This window comes from Malus sylvestris, chromosome 6 (assembly GCF_916048215.2).
Source record: "Malus sylvestris chromosome 6, drMalSylv7.2, whole genome shotgun sequence".
NCBI lineage: Eukaryota > Viridiplantae > Streptophyta > Magnoliopsida > Rosales > Rosaceae > Malus > Malus sylvestris.
Window position 1 is genome coordinate 31,267,580 of NC_062265.1, and position 17,523 is coordinate 31,285,102.

Here is a 17,523-nt window from a genome sequence, read left to right on the forward strand (position 1 = left end):
TGAGCTAATGATATTATTAAGGGAAAATTTGAAATAGGTTCAATTTTAAAGACCTATTTTTGAAATAGATTCAATTTTTAGTAGCTTTTGATTTTTGATTTTTAAAATAGGTCTAATTTTTAATTGAATTATTAAATAATCTAATTAAGTTTATAATATGATCTGCCACGAGGTTGATGCCGGCTTATGATAAGCCCTCAAAATGGAGAGTTTTTTTAGCGTGTTGTGAAGATGATCTGGCACGTCAAGTGTTATAACACAAATGGTTGGAGACTTGAATTTTTTTTTTTCAACCACCTATGTTATATGCACATTGAAAATTTTCTCTTCAAAATGAGATTGTTATTATTATTGCCACCGACATTTGATAATTAATGAATAAGAAAGTGATTTTCGTACATTTTTTTTTTTCTCTTCGACACTATTGTTTATTTCTGACCCATCAATTGAATTACATTAAAAAAAATATTCAAGGGCCAAACAAACATGAGTATGCAGAAAGAATCTCTCAACAAATCATTGTTGGCTGAATCAACTAGTCCCGAAAATAAAGATTGTCTAATATTGACAATTTCACAATGTTTTATAATGTTGCTTGAGATTTGGCGTTCATAGAAAGTCTATGAAGAGTCGTACTTTTGAAATAGTCTCCTTGACATTCTCTATTTACAAATAAAAAAGTAATAATGTAATAGATAGAATCGCGTAGCTAATGGTAAATATATTCGATGGGCAAAGAGATACATAAACAACTAACAACTAGGAAGAAGAGCTAGTTGTTGAATAATGAAAAATTGAAGCCTTCAAAACTAGTCAAATACAGAACATCTCGAAATAGTGACCCAACAAATCGAGTTTGGAAAAAAAACATTATCTGCAAGGCAACGTAGAATTGCAACTGAGAAGTGAATCATAGTAGTTCTGGGAGAAAACCTAATGTCATTCAATCTTCATCCTCTTCGCCTGCGTCTCCTCCAGCAGCCGCCTTCGCGTTCCTTCGCTTCACTCTGTCCACCGCCCAACGGGCTAGCTAGTAAGTAAGAAATCGATGTGCTTCTCGGAGTCACATCTCACCAGGGATGAGGGGATGTTCACCACTTGCCTCCCAACTCTGCCCGCAAGAAACGAACAAGGTATAGTGAGGATGAATGTTCACCTTGCAGCTCAAGCAACCGAAACACTGGTTGATGTTTGATAATATGTAAACAATGTGATCCATTCAAACACTATAGCATCTTCTCTATTAGCAGAAATCGAAATGAAACGGGAAGAAGAACAACTCTTGAATCAATATCGCAGTGAATTTATACTGATAATTTGATGGATATAGAGTGGTAAAACACGAGTTCTAACTCTAAAACTCCTCCATTCAACTTTATAACAAATTAGCTCCAAGTTTCTCTTTAAGCGAATAATCAACTGTTTGATATAAGTCAACAATCTGTGATTTAATTATATATGCTAATAAACAATAAATGCGAATATAACAATTAACAGAGTATGCACGAACAAAAATATAAAACAAACAACTTGAAGATCGAGGCTTGCGTACCGCAATGTCCTTGAAACAGAAATTTCGTCCCTATTCAGTGCTTGTAGTTCTACGAACGTCTGCAGGATTCAACGATCTAAGTTAGAATTCTAGCACCGGAAAACTAGACTTCTGGCGAATTTGTTTGTGGTACTCTCAATATACTTGGTATATGAGGATTGATGATTTTCAGTGATCTGAATGATATGCAGATGCATGTATTTATAGTGAGCATATGTCTGTTCGCAACATACATGTTTTTGGAAGGCGACTATTCAATGTAAAGGGTGTGTTGCTCCATCTGTTTCTCAGATACGCTCTCAGACTTAATCTGAAAAGATGAGTCTTTTCATAAAAAAAATAATTTAATTAAATTCGAAATTAATTAAAAATAATTAATTAAAGAATTTAATTTTTAGAGCTCCAAAGCCCAAGGCCCATCTTTTGATAATTAATTATATATATTAAATATTAATTCATTATTACACCCCAAAGCCTAACTCCAAAGGTGAGCCCAATTTTAGTCTCCAATGTCCATAACTCCAATCACTTTTTATAAGGAACAAAATTTTATAAAGTGAGGAAACCTTATGGTGGTGAGCAATGTTGGACAATGAAATTCTACTCAAAATTTCCAACATCAACAATGCGGCATGACATTTGTTGGTATAATGATGTAATAGACAGTACTGCCATTTGTTTATGGATCAAGCACAAACTATGAGCAAATAGAACACCTTTTAGTAGTATTAATATCGTCACATGAAATGTAAATAGATCAATAGCAACAAATAAGACTACCTGTGTCACATATCGGCCTATGGTCCACCACATCCCAAGACCGCTCCACCACCATAGCATGATATTGTCCGTTTTGGGTCCCGACTACGCTCTCACGGTTTTGTTTCTAGGAACTCACACGAAAACTTCCCAGTGGGTCACCCATCAAGGGATTGCTCTCGCGCGCTACTCACTTAACTTCGAAGTTCTTACGGAACCCGAAACCAATGAGCTCCCAAAATGCATTGTGCTAGGTAAGGATGAAAATATACATTTAAAGATCACTCCCCTGGATGATGTGGGATGTTACAACCTGATGTGCCTTTGTCTGATGAGCACACGGGCATGATGAAATGACATAGCCATACCAGTCTTGAACACAATCGTCTGCAGGCGGCGTTCGAGGAAGTTCTCGACAGCCAAAGCCAAGACATAATCGAGCTTGTTCTGGGCCTCGTCCAAAAGCTTATACCAGTTCATCCTCCTGAGGAGAGCCGCGCCGTTAAAAACTCGACGAGGGTTTTTTCTCATCAAGGATCACTAACCATTATAAATTTTCACAATTTACACTAACTATTAACGAAACTATATTTATCAACCAAAAAAATGTGAAAAGACGATTTGGTTCTTTATTCACAATTAAATAAAAATATTAAAAAGTAAAAATCACGGACGATAAATAGTCTCTTATAAAAAGTTTTTTTTTCCCTTCCTTCACCTCTCTTTTAAATCCAGCGTTTTCTCTCTCTTTAAATCCAACGTTTTCTCTCTCTTCTATCCCATATTTATCTCCCATAAGATTTCAAATATTTTCAAATGCATATACATGGTGTATTATTCAAATAAAATCTTAATTGAATACTCCTAAATTCATTAAAAGAATTAAAATCTTACAAAATTTTAATTGAATTCACCTGTATGTGGGCATTTTCTATTATCTTTTACCATAATCATCTGTCGTTTATAAAGTTGACATGCATAATGTATGTACCCAATAGAACAAAAAGATTAAGATCGATTCCTATTAATGTGACATTGCTTGAATTTCTTGCTCCCGTCATAATGATATCTATTGTAATTTCGTTGTTAACCTTCAAAAGAAGAGGTGAAAAATAAGATGTAGGCTTTTTCTTATACCTCAATCAACCCACAGACAAGGGTTTCTTTCTTGTCTTCAAATTCAAAACATGGAAGATATATAAAAGGTTGCAACCACCAAGACTTGGCATTCAATACCCATTGAGGAGATGTCTTTTTCGTGACACGTCATTTGATTTATAAATTTAGTTTAAAATTTTGGTCTACGTAACATTTACTTCATTTTTTTTTAAAGAATGACAACTGATGGCAAACTACGGTTATCCATCCATTTCAGGGGCTGGTAAGACTCACAGGGGCATTTCAGCCTCATCATGATCACAAGTCTGGCTTCCACACCAACCATGGGTTTCGAACCCTAAACCTCCAATTTTTAACTTAAAGAAAGTCTTGCAATCCGTTATTTACCACTAAATCACAAGCTCGTGGTTATATTTACTTCTTTAAAATTGTAACGTCTCAAACTAATCGCACGTCAGATAACACGGTGGAACACCTCCACCCAAATTTTCCTTCCTCCACAAATAAACGTTGCTCATGAAGAAAGTTACCATCAATCCCACGTGGCAAAGGGATTAAGTTAATAAAACAAAAGGATTAAAGTTAACTAATATAAAAACAAAACAAAACCCTCTCTCTCCTCTTCGCCCGCTTGTATTTGCCAAATGCAGTTACGATACGATACCCTCCGGATTACAAAACATCAGTGCCCGCCGGTCGTGCAAATTTCCAATTCCGTTTCTTTTTCTCTCTTCTCTCTCACCATCAAATTCCCATCCTCCTTCAGCTTCTCACGATTTCCACAATCTTTTTTTCTTTTTTTTTGAATTTTAATTTTTTTTTCCTTGAAAAACTCATTACACCCTAATCCTCATCGGTTTAAATACTTAAACAATATTTTGCTTTATCTACCGACTCTATTTTGGCATTTTCCTCTCCCTTCCGTGTCTCTGGGTCTGTGAGAATTGGAAGAATTGGGAAAACTCTGGGTGAAGAAAAATGGCTTCCAACATTGGGATAATGGACAGTGCTTACTTTGTTGGGAGGAATGAGATTTTGACGTGGATCAACAATCGCCTTCAGCTCAATCTCTCCCGCATTGAAGAGGTCTCTCTCTCTCTCTCTCTCTCTCTCTCTCTCTCTCTCTCTCTCTCTCTTTTTTTGTGATTTTGACAATGTGGGTGTCGAAAGGGAACGATCTTGATCTGGGTTTGTTTATCGAAAAGAAACGATCTTGATCTGGGTTTGTTTACCTGAGCACTACCCATTTGTTCATTTTGTAAAATGCTTTCTGGGTTACAATTTTTTTCTGAATTATCTTTATTGCATGTTTTAATCCATTACTTTGAAGGTAATGTATGACCCAATTGAAGTATTCGTATATATAATTGGAAAGTTGAATGCTTTATCTGCTTAGATTTATGAAAGTGTGTTAGTGATAAGACCCAATTGATTAGAGGTGACACTGAATTGTGGGTTTTGATTATTTTTCACAAATTAAGTGATAGAAGTAGTATACTGCTTCTAAATGAGCTGTGTATGGGGTGAGCCCATGTCTAATGTCGAATAGGTTTAAAAGCATTAGCCCTAGTCTTAAATGCAACTCGGGGTTTCACCTTTTGGACAATTTACAACGGTTCTATACTCAGTCGTAGGATGGATGGATGAAACTAAAGTAGCTTTCTTGTTGAACATTAAATTGTGATATGTATTCATTGGACCGTTTTAAGTCACATTGTGCGATTTTGATCTTAAAATTTTTCACTTGAAAACGAATACTAAACTTCTTGTAATCATAACGGTGCGAACAAACGTGGCTAGGCTGCATCTGGTGCTGTGCAATGTCAAATGATGGATATGACCTATCCTGGTGTTGTTCCAATGCACAAGGTATCTGCGTCTCCGCCTCTTTTATTTATTTGATCAGCACATTGTGGTGGGATTAACATTTTATTGCCGGACTGGCTCCCTCTTCACTCTCCTTCTATTTGGTTTATTGCAGGTCAATTTTGATGCGAAAACAGAATATGATATGATCCAGAATTATAAGGTTCTACAGGAAGTATTCAACAAGTTAAAAATTGAGAAGGTATTTTCATTACGATGCTCCTCCACTCCTCCTTGTCTTTGTTTTCATAGTTGGCTTTCGAGGAATAACCTTATTTTGAAAGTTATTTACAAACACCTTCAATACATACTCACTTTTAGAACAAAGAATTATCCAATCAAAATTCTTTTTATGGGGCATGTATTGATCTTCACCACACATGGGAATACTTTATCTTGTATAGATGAAAACTTATGATGTAGGTGCTAGAATGAATCATGGGAATTCTTTATGTCTAGGAACTGTTCATAAAGTTTCGTATGGTGTTGTTTGCTCTAAATTGTCTCCCACTCATTTGTGGTACCTTTACGAGTTGTTTGGTCTTAACTTTGTTTGGCTATTAGGAAAAAGAAAATATCCCTCTTCATGACCTGTTTGCTAGGATAAGGCTAGCAGTTACGTTCTTTGCCGTTAATGATCGAAGAGTAAGGTTGACAGAGAGCTTGTGTGGTATTCATATGTGGTACTTCTATTGTAATTCTTTTTCCTAGTCGAATGGAGGGACTCCAACTTGTGAATGGTAGTGGTTCCATGACTTGGGATAGTTTGTATTCTGCAAACTTTAATATAGGTGAGCCGGGAAACCAGATTGGGGTAATCTTTGGAACAAGCACAACCAAGATGTTTATATTCTTACTGACCACAATCCTTCTGCAGCCTCTTGAAGTCAATAGGCTTGTTAAAGGCAGGCCTTTGGACAACTTGGAATTCTTGCAATGGCTGAAACGTTACTGTGATTCCATAAATGGTGGCATTATGAATGAGTATGCTCGTTTTTCTAACATACCCCTCTCTTTTTAAAACTTTGGGTTCGTGCGTGTTGGTGTTACATTACATCTTTTCTCCTTGTAGAAACTATAACCCTGTGGAGCGAAGGTGCAAGGGTGGGAAGGATCGGCATCCCAAAGGTGCTCAGAAAATCTCAAAATCTCTGCAAGCAAGCAATTTACATAACCCTAGCACTGGAGATACAGTTGGTCTTAATAAGACCTCAGGTCAGATCACCTTCCCCCACCAAAAGTGTCGTTTCTACCCCATTTATTTAGTTTTTAAAATCTAAGAGTGCTTCTCATTGCTTGATGCTTTTTTCTTTAGTACCAAGGCAAGGGAAGCCTTATGCAGCAGCAGGCAGTGCTAATTCTTCAGGAGAGATTCAAGCTTTGTCTAAGGAGGTATCAATATCTAGCCTTGCCTGAGGAAATCATTTCTCTTTCTCCCTCTCTTTTCGTGGACCTTTTCATGTAATTATTCATCTTGCTTCGTAATTTGTGCAATTCCTAATAGTTTTTGTTGTATGCTTCTGTTGTACAGATTACAGATCTCAAGCTCTCTGTGGACCTTTTGGAAAAAGAAAGGGACTTTTACTTCGCAAAATTAAGGGATATAGAAGTTCTTTGTCAGACATCAGAGTTGGAGGAGGTTCCGGTAGGAATTTCTGACATGTTTTTCTATATTACTTGGTTTATTCTTGCATTGTATTCCTATGATGTATATTCCTTTCCCGGTGTCATGCTTTCTTTTCAAATCTCGCTGTGCATCTAAAGCTGAAGAAAGAAATTAATAACTTCTGAAGCAAAATATTGGAATTGTTTAATGGATCTTGAGATCATATGTACTCTAGACTTCGGTTTTCTTTTCGTAAGGAGCTAGGTTAGGTTATTTATTTCTTCGTTTTCCTTTAGGCTGGCATTTCTTGCTAGTATTGACTAGAAACAAAACTCTGTCCGTCTGTCCCTCCCTCCTGTGCCTCTGCCTCTGCCCCCTCCCCTCTTGAAATTGGGTGATTTAGTAGGTATTTATCATGTTGTGTATGAAAGTAGGTATATATGCCGTTGTGTATGAATGTTGGATGTTAAGTGATCTGATGAACCAACTTATCACACTTGCGATTATATTTCATGCAGATAGCGGTGGCAGTAAAGAAGATATTGTATGCCGCGGATGCAAAAGAATCACCACTTGCTGAAGCCCAGGAGTACCTCTACCAATCCCTGAATGTCGGTGAAGCTGAAGATGAAGGCGAAACCAAAGCTGAAGCAGAAGCAGAAGCCGAAACAGAAACTGACCATTGAGTTTTGAGGCCAGCATTGTAGGACGTTACCTGTGCAAGCCACTAGCGTCGAAACAAGCCGATGAATCGGTGGTCTCTCCTTCCATTAATTGAAGAACTTATTCCTCCTTGTACGTGCTGAACAGATGGTTGCGAACCAAAACAAATGAGATCTTATTAATAATAGACCCTCTACTTGAAATGAGATCTTGTTAACTTGTTTTATATAACTTCTCTTGAAAGTACTTTTTACCAAGTTTAGTGCTTTTTGATCTTTGATAAGCAACAACTAGTTTGTGCTTCGTACTTAACCGATCAAGGTATGAGCTTACGCTCAAATTGTTTTAAATGACGGCGGATGCCGGATGTTCGAATTTCACGGCTAATCCCACCTTAGGGATTTTTGATGCTGCTCCAGAATACAGGGCACTTCAAGATGTTTAACCGCTAGATCTTTATTCAAGAACACAAACACCATCGGTTGAAAGGCCGAAACATCCTATACTCTGGAGCATCCTAGAATTTTTGCTTATGTCGAACTTTGAGTCGAGGCAAATAAATTAAAACTTTGGATTAACTGAATTTAGGAGACAAAGTATGAGAAAAGATGTCGCCAAACCATGACAACAACATATTAGTAAACAAGAAACATTCAGTATCCTCTACAAAACCGAAAGATACAGATACGCTATCAGCTACGGAAAAGGTAACGCCCAACATCGTCTTCTTTACAACACCGCGGGGCTAGATGCAGTGAAACGTACGGTTAATACTCTCGATAGTACTTACGGTCCTCATCGAAGACGGATGCCCCTCTGGTTGTTATCAGCCTACAGAAACGGAATATGCAACGTTATAAGCACATTACAATGTATGAGTCACATATTATGGTCAACAAGCATACCCTGTGGATGATCTTCTCGAATGCTTCAATCCCATTCTCTGCAATGTATTGCTCCACAACAGCCGGAATGTCGCCTGGGTTTGCCTTGCCCGATACATCCTTCTTCCTCGGAACATACCAAATGTTAACTTTATGTGGGTTGAGAAAGAAAGGTCGGATATAATGTTCATAAACATACGCAGCGCCACTCGTGTATGGGAGGACCAACCAAAAAGTCGCAATCAGCTTCGCGTAAGACCAGATTGGAATCCTGCAAGAAAAAAGATCTCGAACATTACACACACAAAATTATATCAAATGCAGCAACGGCACATCATTCGTGAACTACAACAGCTCGGGAGTTAATGCAATCTAATGCAAGGTAATTGTTTACATCTTCCATTAAGCACCAGTATGTAAACAACTGGTAAATGCAGCAAGATGAAATCTTTACACGAAAATTTAACGAACGAATCTACATTTTCGGGGTCTCATATCATAAGCAAACGTAAAGTGGCACATTCAATGCAATCTGAGATTATATACAAGTGAATAAGGAACTACATTTCGAAAGTAGAAAATGATTTACCACTCAATGACTTTGGCGAAGGTGAGTTCAAACAGAGTGATCATAGAATACAGAATCCAGTAAGTCAGCCATTGGCGATCGTCGGCCGGAGACTGCGTCTCTATCGCTCGAATCGATGCGTATCTATCGAAAACAACCCAAAATCCAACTCCCCATTATAAAAAACTTCAATTTAAACACAAAAACAATGAAAAAATCGATTAAAAAAAAAAAAAAAAAAGTTGGTGTCTTTGAACCCAGCTTACAGTGGATAAACAAGGCTAACCACAGGCCTGCAGGAAAGAAAAAAATACCCCATAAATCAAATTAGTGAAGAAAAAAAAGATCAAAACTTTGCAACTGGGTTTGCAAAATTTGGTAAAGTGACAGAGTGAGAGTGTGGGTGTACCCAGCAAGAACGTCGAAGTTCCTGAGAAGCACTTTGAGGAAGCTGCCAGCGCCAGATCCCATTTCCCGATTTCCCAATGCAAATCTACCACTCTCTGAACTGAAACCGTATGAGCTTCGGGTAAAAGTGCTTCTGGAATAAGCTAGGGTTTTTTGTCAGCTTGTGTGTGAAGCGTCGGTAGAAGGAGAGAAAATAGGAGGGGACAGGTGCTTCCAACAATTTCAGTACCACCAAAGAATACGCGGAGCGGCAAAAGCAAAAGCAAAAGCAAAAGGTCTGGTGCGTTTGATATAAATTATTGACTGGTCTCATGGGAGTTACTGTGGTCCGTTTTATTCAAAGAACAAAGATTGAGTCAAAGAATAGACTTTTGAGTCGTAGTAGGTTGAGTTAGGGAGATTTAAAGTGGATCGTAGAAAAACTACTCTGACCCCTTTCGAAAATTTTAGGGTTAATCTCTGTTTACTACCCTAAAATTTCGTGGTTTTCAACATTTGATACATGAAATTTTTTTCATCTCAGAGTCATACCTGAAGTCTTAATTTTGGGGCAGTTTCATACTTCCGTTAAGTTTTCCGTTAGAATTTATGTTAACTGATGATGTGGGGTTCATGTGGACAATAATTGAGCACCACGTGTCAATATGGACCCACTTTAATATTAAAAAAATTAAAAAACAAATACAAAAAAAAAAGCCAACCTGTCCCCTCACCCCCGCACCCACCTTCTCTCTTCTGCAAATCCCAGCACCTCTCGATTTCTTTCTCTCTCTCTCTCTCTCACTACCCTCATTCTCTTCCTCCGCCTTATTCGCCGTGAAAAGAAGACGACGAGAAAGAAAACCACCCGCCCCCCCTCTTCCCCGATCCCTTCCTTTTCTCTTTCCCGATCTCTCCCACACCTCCCTCTTCACCTCTCTCTCTCCAAGCACATCTGAGCTTCTCTATGTCCATGTAGGTGTCGAAGATGTCGTCATTGGAGCTGCCCAACTCTTTGTAGCCGCAGGACGGGCCGTCGAACGGGTCCTGGAGCAAATCCAGGTCGTCAGGGATTTGGAAATGGCCTTGGACTGGGTTCGACGGTGGTAGGAGCCCTGGAACGTGGTGCTCGGAGTCGTGTCTGGAAACGGCGGGCGCCATGCATGGGTGGTGAGAGTCCTGAGAGCTGGAGCTCGGATCCGGTTTCGGGTTGGCCGGATCTTGCATTTTGTCGAGTCTGGCGCTTAGAGCTCTCTTTCTCTCTTTTCTACTCTCTTTTCTTGCGACCGTACTAGATGTGTTGACAGTGAGTGTTCTTCACTCAAGATCTAGATGGTCAGGGTTAGGGTGTGGCTTGGAGGCTTTGTCGCCGGAGGTCGAAGCTCTCGATTCGGAGGACATGGAGAACCAGAAAGGTTAGGGAATCGCAGTGAGAGATTGATTTGCTTGGTTTCTGTTGGGTTTTGTAGGGTGTGGGTTCAGAGAGATTGGTGGCGGTGGTGGGGTTTGCTGGATGTTTCTCGTCGTCTTCTTTTCACGGCTGATGAGTAGATTTTATATTATATATTTTACCTTAATCTTAGTATATTTTGGTTAATATTTTGGAAGAATTTTGATACTTTGAATTGTATTTTCAATATAGGACTTTCAACTTCCTCTGGAGAAAAACAGGACCAAATGGACGAATTTTGGAGTAATTCCAGTTGGAGGACGTTCGTGAGTCACTTAGCTTGATCGTATCAAAATTTGGGATTTTCCCACCAAGCGGTTATTTTCTGGCGATGAAATAAAGAAGCAGTGCGCAGTGCTGGAAAATGACGTTTTTGGGCTTAAATTGCGTTTTTGGAGCCCAAATGACCTCGGATGGGTTTGTGGCCTTCTGGAAAAGTGTTCAGAATATTCCAAGCATTAAATCTAGCTATATTGGGCTAGTTTTGGAGCAGCTTATGGGTCAAAACGTGGCTGTTCAGATTTTAGACGAATTTTATCATTTAATTTAGGGTTATGTTTCCTAGGGTTTTTGGGGATGGCTGGGAAAAATATATTGCTTAGCCGTCTACAGTTTTAGACTACGTTTTATTTTATGCAATATTGGAGACAGAGAGAAGTGCTAGGGTTTTGAAGATTTTCTACTTGAAGGTGTTTTCAATCCTTTTCTTAATAGATATTTCTATGATTTCAATTATGAATATGCGGAACTAATTTCTTTTGCTAGGGCGAAGCCTTGAGCCTTAGCATGAATATGTGATTTTTATTTAATTGCTTATGATTGATTGCATGCGTACTTTGAATTGTTAATCACCGGGATAAAAACTATCTAATTGTTTTAATGCCTGATCACCATTAGGATTTTTAGAAAAGTAATTTGATGCAATTTTGGTCGGAAGGTTCCCTGAAATTGACGCTGGCTTCTTGTGATTAATAATTGTAATTTCACTTAGGATGAATATCACGTCTTAAGGATTGCATGGTTTTTCAAAGGATTTTCATAAAGCATAATGAGTCTTTCATGTTCAGATTTGATCCGAACGTCCGGACGGGTTACATGTTAGATATACGTTCTATGTTGGAGGTTCCAAGTAGAATATGAATTAGGAAAATCTAACCTTCAAAGTAGCATGTATGGATCATAAGTAATGGGTAAAAATTCATAGGATTGCTAGGTGATGGTGGAACCCTAGTGCTTTCTTAATTTGATTTTCTCATAACTGTTTTCTTTTCTCTAGTCCTAATATTGCAGATTGTTTATTTTAATTCATTAAATTCGTTTTTATTTTAATTAGGTTATAAAATCAATCACTTCAATTTCTACTTTACAATAATTAAATGAAATCTGATTAGTTCGAATTATTTAATAATCCCTGTGGAGATGACCTTGCGAAATCCGTTTATACTACAATAACCTTGTGATTCTTGCAAGTAAAATATGAGATTTAAGCCCGTTCACATGAGTAGTAAAAATTCCTATCAACGGCGAATAAGGCGGAGGAAGAAAGTGAGTGTAGTGAGAGAGAGAGAGAAAGAAATCGAGAGGTGCTGGGATTTGGGTGGGGTGGGATTTGGGTGAGGTGCTGGGATTTGCAGAAGAGAGAATGGTGCGGGGGTGAGGGACAAATTGGGCTTTTTATTCATTATTTTTGTGTTTTTGTATTTTTTTAATTTTTTAATTTTAAAATGGGTCCATATTGACACGTGACGTTCAATTATTGTCCACGTGAGCACCACGTCATCAATTAACAGAAATTCTAACGGAAAACTTAACATATGTATGAAACTGTCCTAAAATTAAGACTTGAGGTATGACTCTGGGATGAAAAAAACTTCATATACCAAATGTTGAAAACCACGAAATTTTAGAGTAGTAAACAAAGATTAACCCAAAATTTTATTATGCTCCAGTCTATGTAATGCACGACAAATGAAGTTTTGAATGTCAATTAAAAATACACCAAATCGAGTTTCAACAACTATGGAAGTTAAATTAGAGGATTTTCTAGTATGCTTAGTTTATAATATTTTGAGATTTTTGTTCAAATATACACTGACAAAGATCTAATGGTCAAAAGTCTTAAAATATAGAACACCCCGAAACATAATAAAGTTTTCATACAAAATGGACATGGTCGCTTTTTCTTCATACATTAAGAAATATACAAACTACAAAATATAGGGCATTGTCAATTAAACCTAACAAAAGGTGAAGCATTGCACATAAATCATTTCAATTACAAGGTTCACATTATACTATGGTCGTTTTCCCGGCTTTGTCGAAACCCTTTGCCTGCGGTTGGTTTCTCACCGAGAAGTTGGGACGGCCAAGAGTCCACCGAGGTTGGATACCTAGCATGCGGTTTGCTCACATGTGAGGTGGTGTTAGATGTGAGGTGGGCGACATCCGGCTGTGGATAACCTTGGAGATCAGGGCCGACGGGCATGACAAAGACAGCAGGTGGTTGCTGCAAGCCGGGTTCTTGAGTGGGAAATCCGATGCAATTTCCGGTAAAATGGGAGGCAACTTCTGGTCTCAATTCTGTGCAAGGTGGTGCATTTAGATCCGGTTTAGACTGTGCCACCCTCTCTTGTATCTCACTTTGCAATTTCTCGATCTGAGTTTCTAAGGCAGAATTATCGTCTCTCAGCTCATTCTTCTCAAGGGTCATCTGTTCAATTATTGAAGAACTCGTGAGAACATGATTGATTAAGACAATGCACTACTACTATACGAGTTTTTCTCCATTCTAACAAAACACTGATGGACGAGGAATGATCCAAAGAGACCAATAGGGAATTAGCTAAGATAACTACAAGTACACATATAATGTGTATATGTTCTATAAACATGAAAAGTAGCAAAATAAAAAGACGTCGAATGCCTTACATAATTTGATTCAGACAACAGGGATGCATTTTCCTTCTGTAAGCATTTAATCTGACCAAACAAGTCCTTCAACAGTCGAGTAGCTTCACTTAGTATAGAGGCCTTTCCACTGTTCTGCTGATTCAGTTCTGCACAAGAGCTATCTCAAATTAAGAACGACCCACCATCATATCAAAAATGATTACACCAAATAATGAAGCTACAAATCAATGTAAGATGAACTGCAGTCAAAAACAAAATTATAGTGAAGTTCTAGTAGATAAAACGAACTTACCAAGAGCATCAGCCAGCTCAAAAAAATGCTCGTTAAAATGCTCACGCTTCTTTCTCTCCCTCTCAGCCTTGTGGATTCTTTTCGGAATTTTCCCCTGTTTCTTTATTCCAGGACAAGCCCTGCACATCAAATAGCTTCCTAAACATCTAACAAAGAAATCTGTGTGCTTTTTTTATCCAAATAAACAGCCATGCTATGCCACTTGGATGTGTTTTACCCACATCTCTAAAGAACTTCACACAAATTGATTTTGGCATAGGATAGTAATAACAACGATTAGTGCAGTCATCTATCCGAAATATATCAGCTTTATCCATAGGAGTCAAATACTTGTTGACAATAGAGCCTAAGTGAACACTTCTGTCAAGATTTCAAATTCTCTAATCAAGTTCAGAATTCCACCTTGTTTGAATCTTCTGGTCAGTTAGATATGCTACATGTCAACACTACCTTTAACCTCGATAATGCGAGTCTACCAACCATATGCATTCTTCCCTTCACATAAATACCAAAGCTTTCTACAATTCTAGTCCAAAATGTATTAATCACTAGTTTGCACTGTAAAAGCTAATTCAGGATCAGTAACTAGTGAGTAACACATCCAACATTCCAGAAGGTCGAGTAGATTTGAACAAGTACAAGCGTTATATCAGTGATTCAGTGCCACAACATACACAGACGTGTGTATCCTTAAACACTCCTTTGGAAACCCCATTAATAAATTTTCATTTTTCAAATCGTTTTCCTGATGCTACACTAATTTGCATCAAGTTTCTAAAGCAATGCAAGTTCTACCATTCCTACGTAGACATGAACTTCCAACCTTGAATTTATACTCCAAGCATTATATCCAATCAAGATAATACAAAATTGCTAACACACGTAACAACACTTATGCAATCATGCCAAACTTAAGATCTCAAGAACTTACCCACGCACTGATGCCTCCGTTGCAACATTACCCTTGCCAGCTTCCGGCACAGGATCCTGGGAACCCATGATCGTCTTGATGAACTGGATAAGGCTTTATATCCTACAAAACATCCAAACAATGCGTACATTTTTGCACTTCGTTATATAAAACATGCTGAATGAACATAATCGGAGCACGCAATCGACATTCAAAGTGAAACCCTAGTTTTGTCTTCCCCAACTACTACTTCTACCCCATTCCCCACTAAAAAATCAATAAATTGAAAATATATTTACAATTTTCTAGTTGAAAATCACAAATCAAGCTTAGCAGATTCTAAAAACTACTAAAATTCAAAATTAGCCATTAAAATCAAACCCAAAACCAACAAAAACTACAAAAGATCTTTGCTTTTCAGAAATTAAGTACTGCCAGAGACGCTATATGAAAAAAAAAAATCAACAATATTTGCAGTAGAAGAACAAAAATACGAACAAAAAGCTGCATAATTTGATCAGAAAATGTAGAATTCCAGATACCAAACCCTAGCTACCTGCAGATGGAAATGCAGGGAACAAAAAATTGGGTCTTGGATCAAGAAAAATTGGGGAACTTTGAAGACAAATAGCGCAGGAATCTGAGGAAAATTGGAGATTTATACATATCCAGAGATAAAATGTAAGGGATTGAAAGAGTTAACTGCTACGCTTGGCGTTTAGGGGAGGAGGAAGACGGAGAGCGTGGCGGGAGAAAACCAGGCAGCGGAGAGCGTGTGCCGAGTGCTCGCCTTCTTGCTGTGTAATGGGCCCAGACACGTGACCCTGCCACGTGACCTTCCTTCTTGTGAGTTTTGGCTTGCGTCCCTTTGTATTCTACTTCTTTCTCCTCTTGCCATTCCGTTTTTATTAATTAATAGAGGAATGCTCAGTAAAGATCAAATTTTTTCGATTATATTTGTAAACAATGTGATGTGTCATTAATAGAAAATAAGTATGTTAATTGATACTTAATAATAATAATTTAATTATCAACAACAACGTCATATAATTTACAAAATATGATTTAAATTGCTGATCTTGCTATCATTACTCGAGTGAACCATGAACCCTAGATGATGAACCAATGATACAAAAATTGTTTAAAACCCTCCCTATGTTACTCTTGTATTATTAACGTGAGACGTCATGAGGATGTTGTGTTGGTAACATGTATATAAGTTTTTCTCTTAATTGGAACGTCATGTTGTGATATCTCTAGTCAACGATGCACTTTTATGCAATAAAGTCACAACATATAGCAGTGTTTAACAAGTCACCGTAACACCCAATCTTCTCATACGTAGAAAGTTTATCCTCTACTAAATTTGATTATGTTAGTGTTAATCATCCACATGTATATATGTAATTTTTTTATCAATGATCATATGTCATGCTACAGTCATCCGTCCATACACGTACTTTGATCAATTGTGACTAATTGCCTACTTGACAATTGACTTTGGGAAAAATCCTGTATTCAAATGAAATGTGAGTGGTCTATTTTTTTTTTCTTTTTCTAGAAGCAATTTACAACAAGAACTTGTTTGGCAAGAGAGGCTTGTGGCATCCACAAGGAGGCATACGTATTTTCCAAGCGTGACTGAAAGTGACTGCAATTTTTATGTTTTGTAGCAAAGCTTAGGCGTGTGCCATCCATGAGAACATCCAAGTCACCCCAAGTTGATACATATCAAATATATATTTTCATCATTTTTCACGATTGATTTTTATAACCATCCGGTATTCAATGCAAGAGACGATGAAGCATTGTATATGAGTGATTTGTTTCTTTTCACATGAGATTACTTGGAGCTTGAATTTGTAAACTCAGTCATAGGGTGTGGGTTTTATCAGCCCACCATTTCTAACTCTTGGGCTAAAATTTAAAAATTTTAACTCAAAAAATTTAGGTTTTAACCCATAAACAGTTTTTTTACTCCAAGCCTAAATTTTTTAGCCTGAGATTATTAAAGAATAAATTTAGGCTAATTTTTTTCTTTTAAAGTACTTTAAAAAAAATTATGTACACTATTATAATTTAATTTTATGAACATTTTAACATAAAAATATTTAAATTCCGATAAATATTGAAAAATCACTAAATTTGGATGAATTTTGAGTTAAATAATTTTTTTAATTATTTTAGCTGTTGGATTTAAATTTGGGCTGTTAGATCTTTTTTTACCGTTAGATTTGATTATATTCGATCTCAGCCATTGAATTCAATAAGCGGTGTGCTATCCACACACCTCATTTTACTTCTCACACACCCTTTAATAATTTATGTCCGTTGATCTTCTTCAATTCATCCGATCAGACGACCGAAAATTAAAACGATGTGTAAAAAGTAGAATGAGGTGTGTGGATATCACACCCCTATCCTAAGAGACATGTCCATGTGGGTGGGGTCCCGTTGGTGGTGCCCACACCATTTTCTGGGCCAAATCCTAAGAGGACTTTAGCTTTTGTTCAACTTTTAGCTTTTAGCTCACACATTTAGCATGAGTTGGATTGGA

The 17,523-nt window shown here is 37.5% G+C and overlaps 3 protein-coding genes across 4 annotated transcripts; 1 reads left to right on the plus strand and 2 right to left on the minus strand.

The window, feature by feature from the left end:
- The first annotated feature begins 4,054 nt into the window (after nucleotides 1–4,054).
- On the plus strand, nucleotides 4,055–7,768 carry LOC126626102 (microtubule-associated protein RP/EB family member 1A-like). Its single transcript, XM_050295309.1, has 8 exons — nucleotides 4,055–4,516; nucleotides 5,231–5,299; nucleotides 5,412–5,498; nucleotides 6,174–6,280; nucleotides 6,369–6,511; nucleotides 6,612–6,688; nucleotides 6,828–6,941; nucleotides 7,421–7,768. The coding sequence occupies exons 1-8, from the start codon at nucleotides 4,409–4,411 to the stop codon at nucleotides 7,586–7,588; spliced, it is 873 nt and encodes a 290-aa protein (XP_050151266.1). The 5' UTR covers nucleotides 4,055–4,408; the 3' UTR covers nucleotides 7,589–7,768.
- Nucleotides 7,769–8,114: 346 nt separating this feature from the next.
- Nucleotides 8,115–9,698, minus strand: LOC126626107 (HVA22-like protein a). The gene is made up of 5 exons (XM_050295315.1): nucleotides 9,427–9,698; nucleotides 9,284–9,310; nucleotides 9,039–9,161; nucleotides 8,471–8,720; nucleotides 8,115–8,396 (listed from the first exon to the last, which is right to left on the minus strand). The coding sequence occupies exons 1-5, from the start codon at nucleotides 9,486–9,488 to the stop codon at nucleotides 8,361–8,363; spliced, it is 498 nt and encodes a 165-aa protein (XP_050151272.1). The 5' UTR covers nucleotides 9,489–9,698; the 3' UTR covers nucleotides 8,115–8,360.
- A 3,307-nt stretch (nucleotides 9,699–13,005) lies between these two features.
- Nucleotides 13,006–15,827, minus strand: LOC126626104 (transcription factor bHLH47-like). 2 transcript variants are annotated; one of them, XM_050295312.1, is made up of 5 exons: nucleotides 15,670–15,827; nucleotides 14,988–15,089; nucleotides 14,057–14,175; nucleotides 13,783–13,910; nucleotides 13,006–13,564 (listed from the first exon to the last, which is right to left on the minus strand). In XM_050295312.1, exons 2-5 carry the CDS (start codon nucleotides 15,053–15,055, stop codon nucleotides 13,139–13,141), a joined length of 741 nt encoding a protein of 246 aa, XP_050151269.1. In that variant the 5' UTR covers nucleotides 15,056–15,089; nucleotides 15,670–15,827; the 3' UTR covers nucleotides 13,006–13,138. The 2 variants fall into 2 exon arrangements, with proteins under 2 accessions (XP_050151269.1, XP_050151268.1); XM_050295311.1 differs by having other exon boundaries at nucleotides 15,523–15,820.
- Between the last annotated feature and the right edge of the window lie 1,696 nt (nucleotides 15,828–17,523).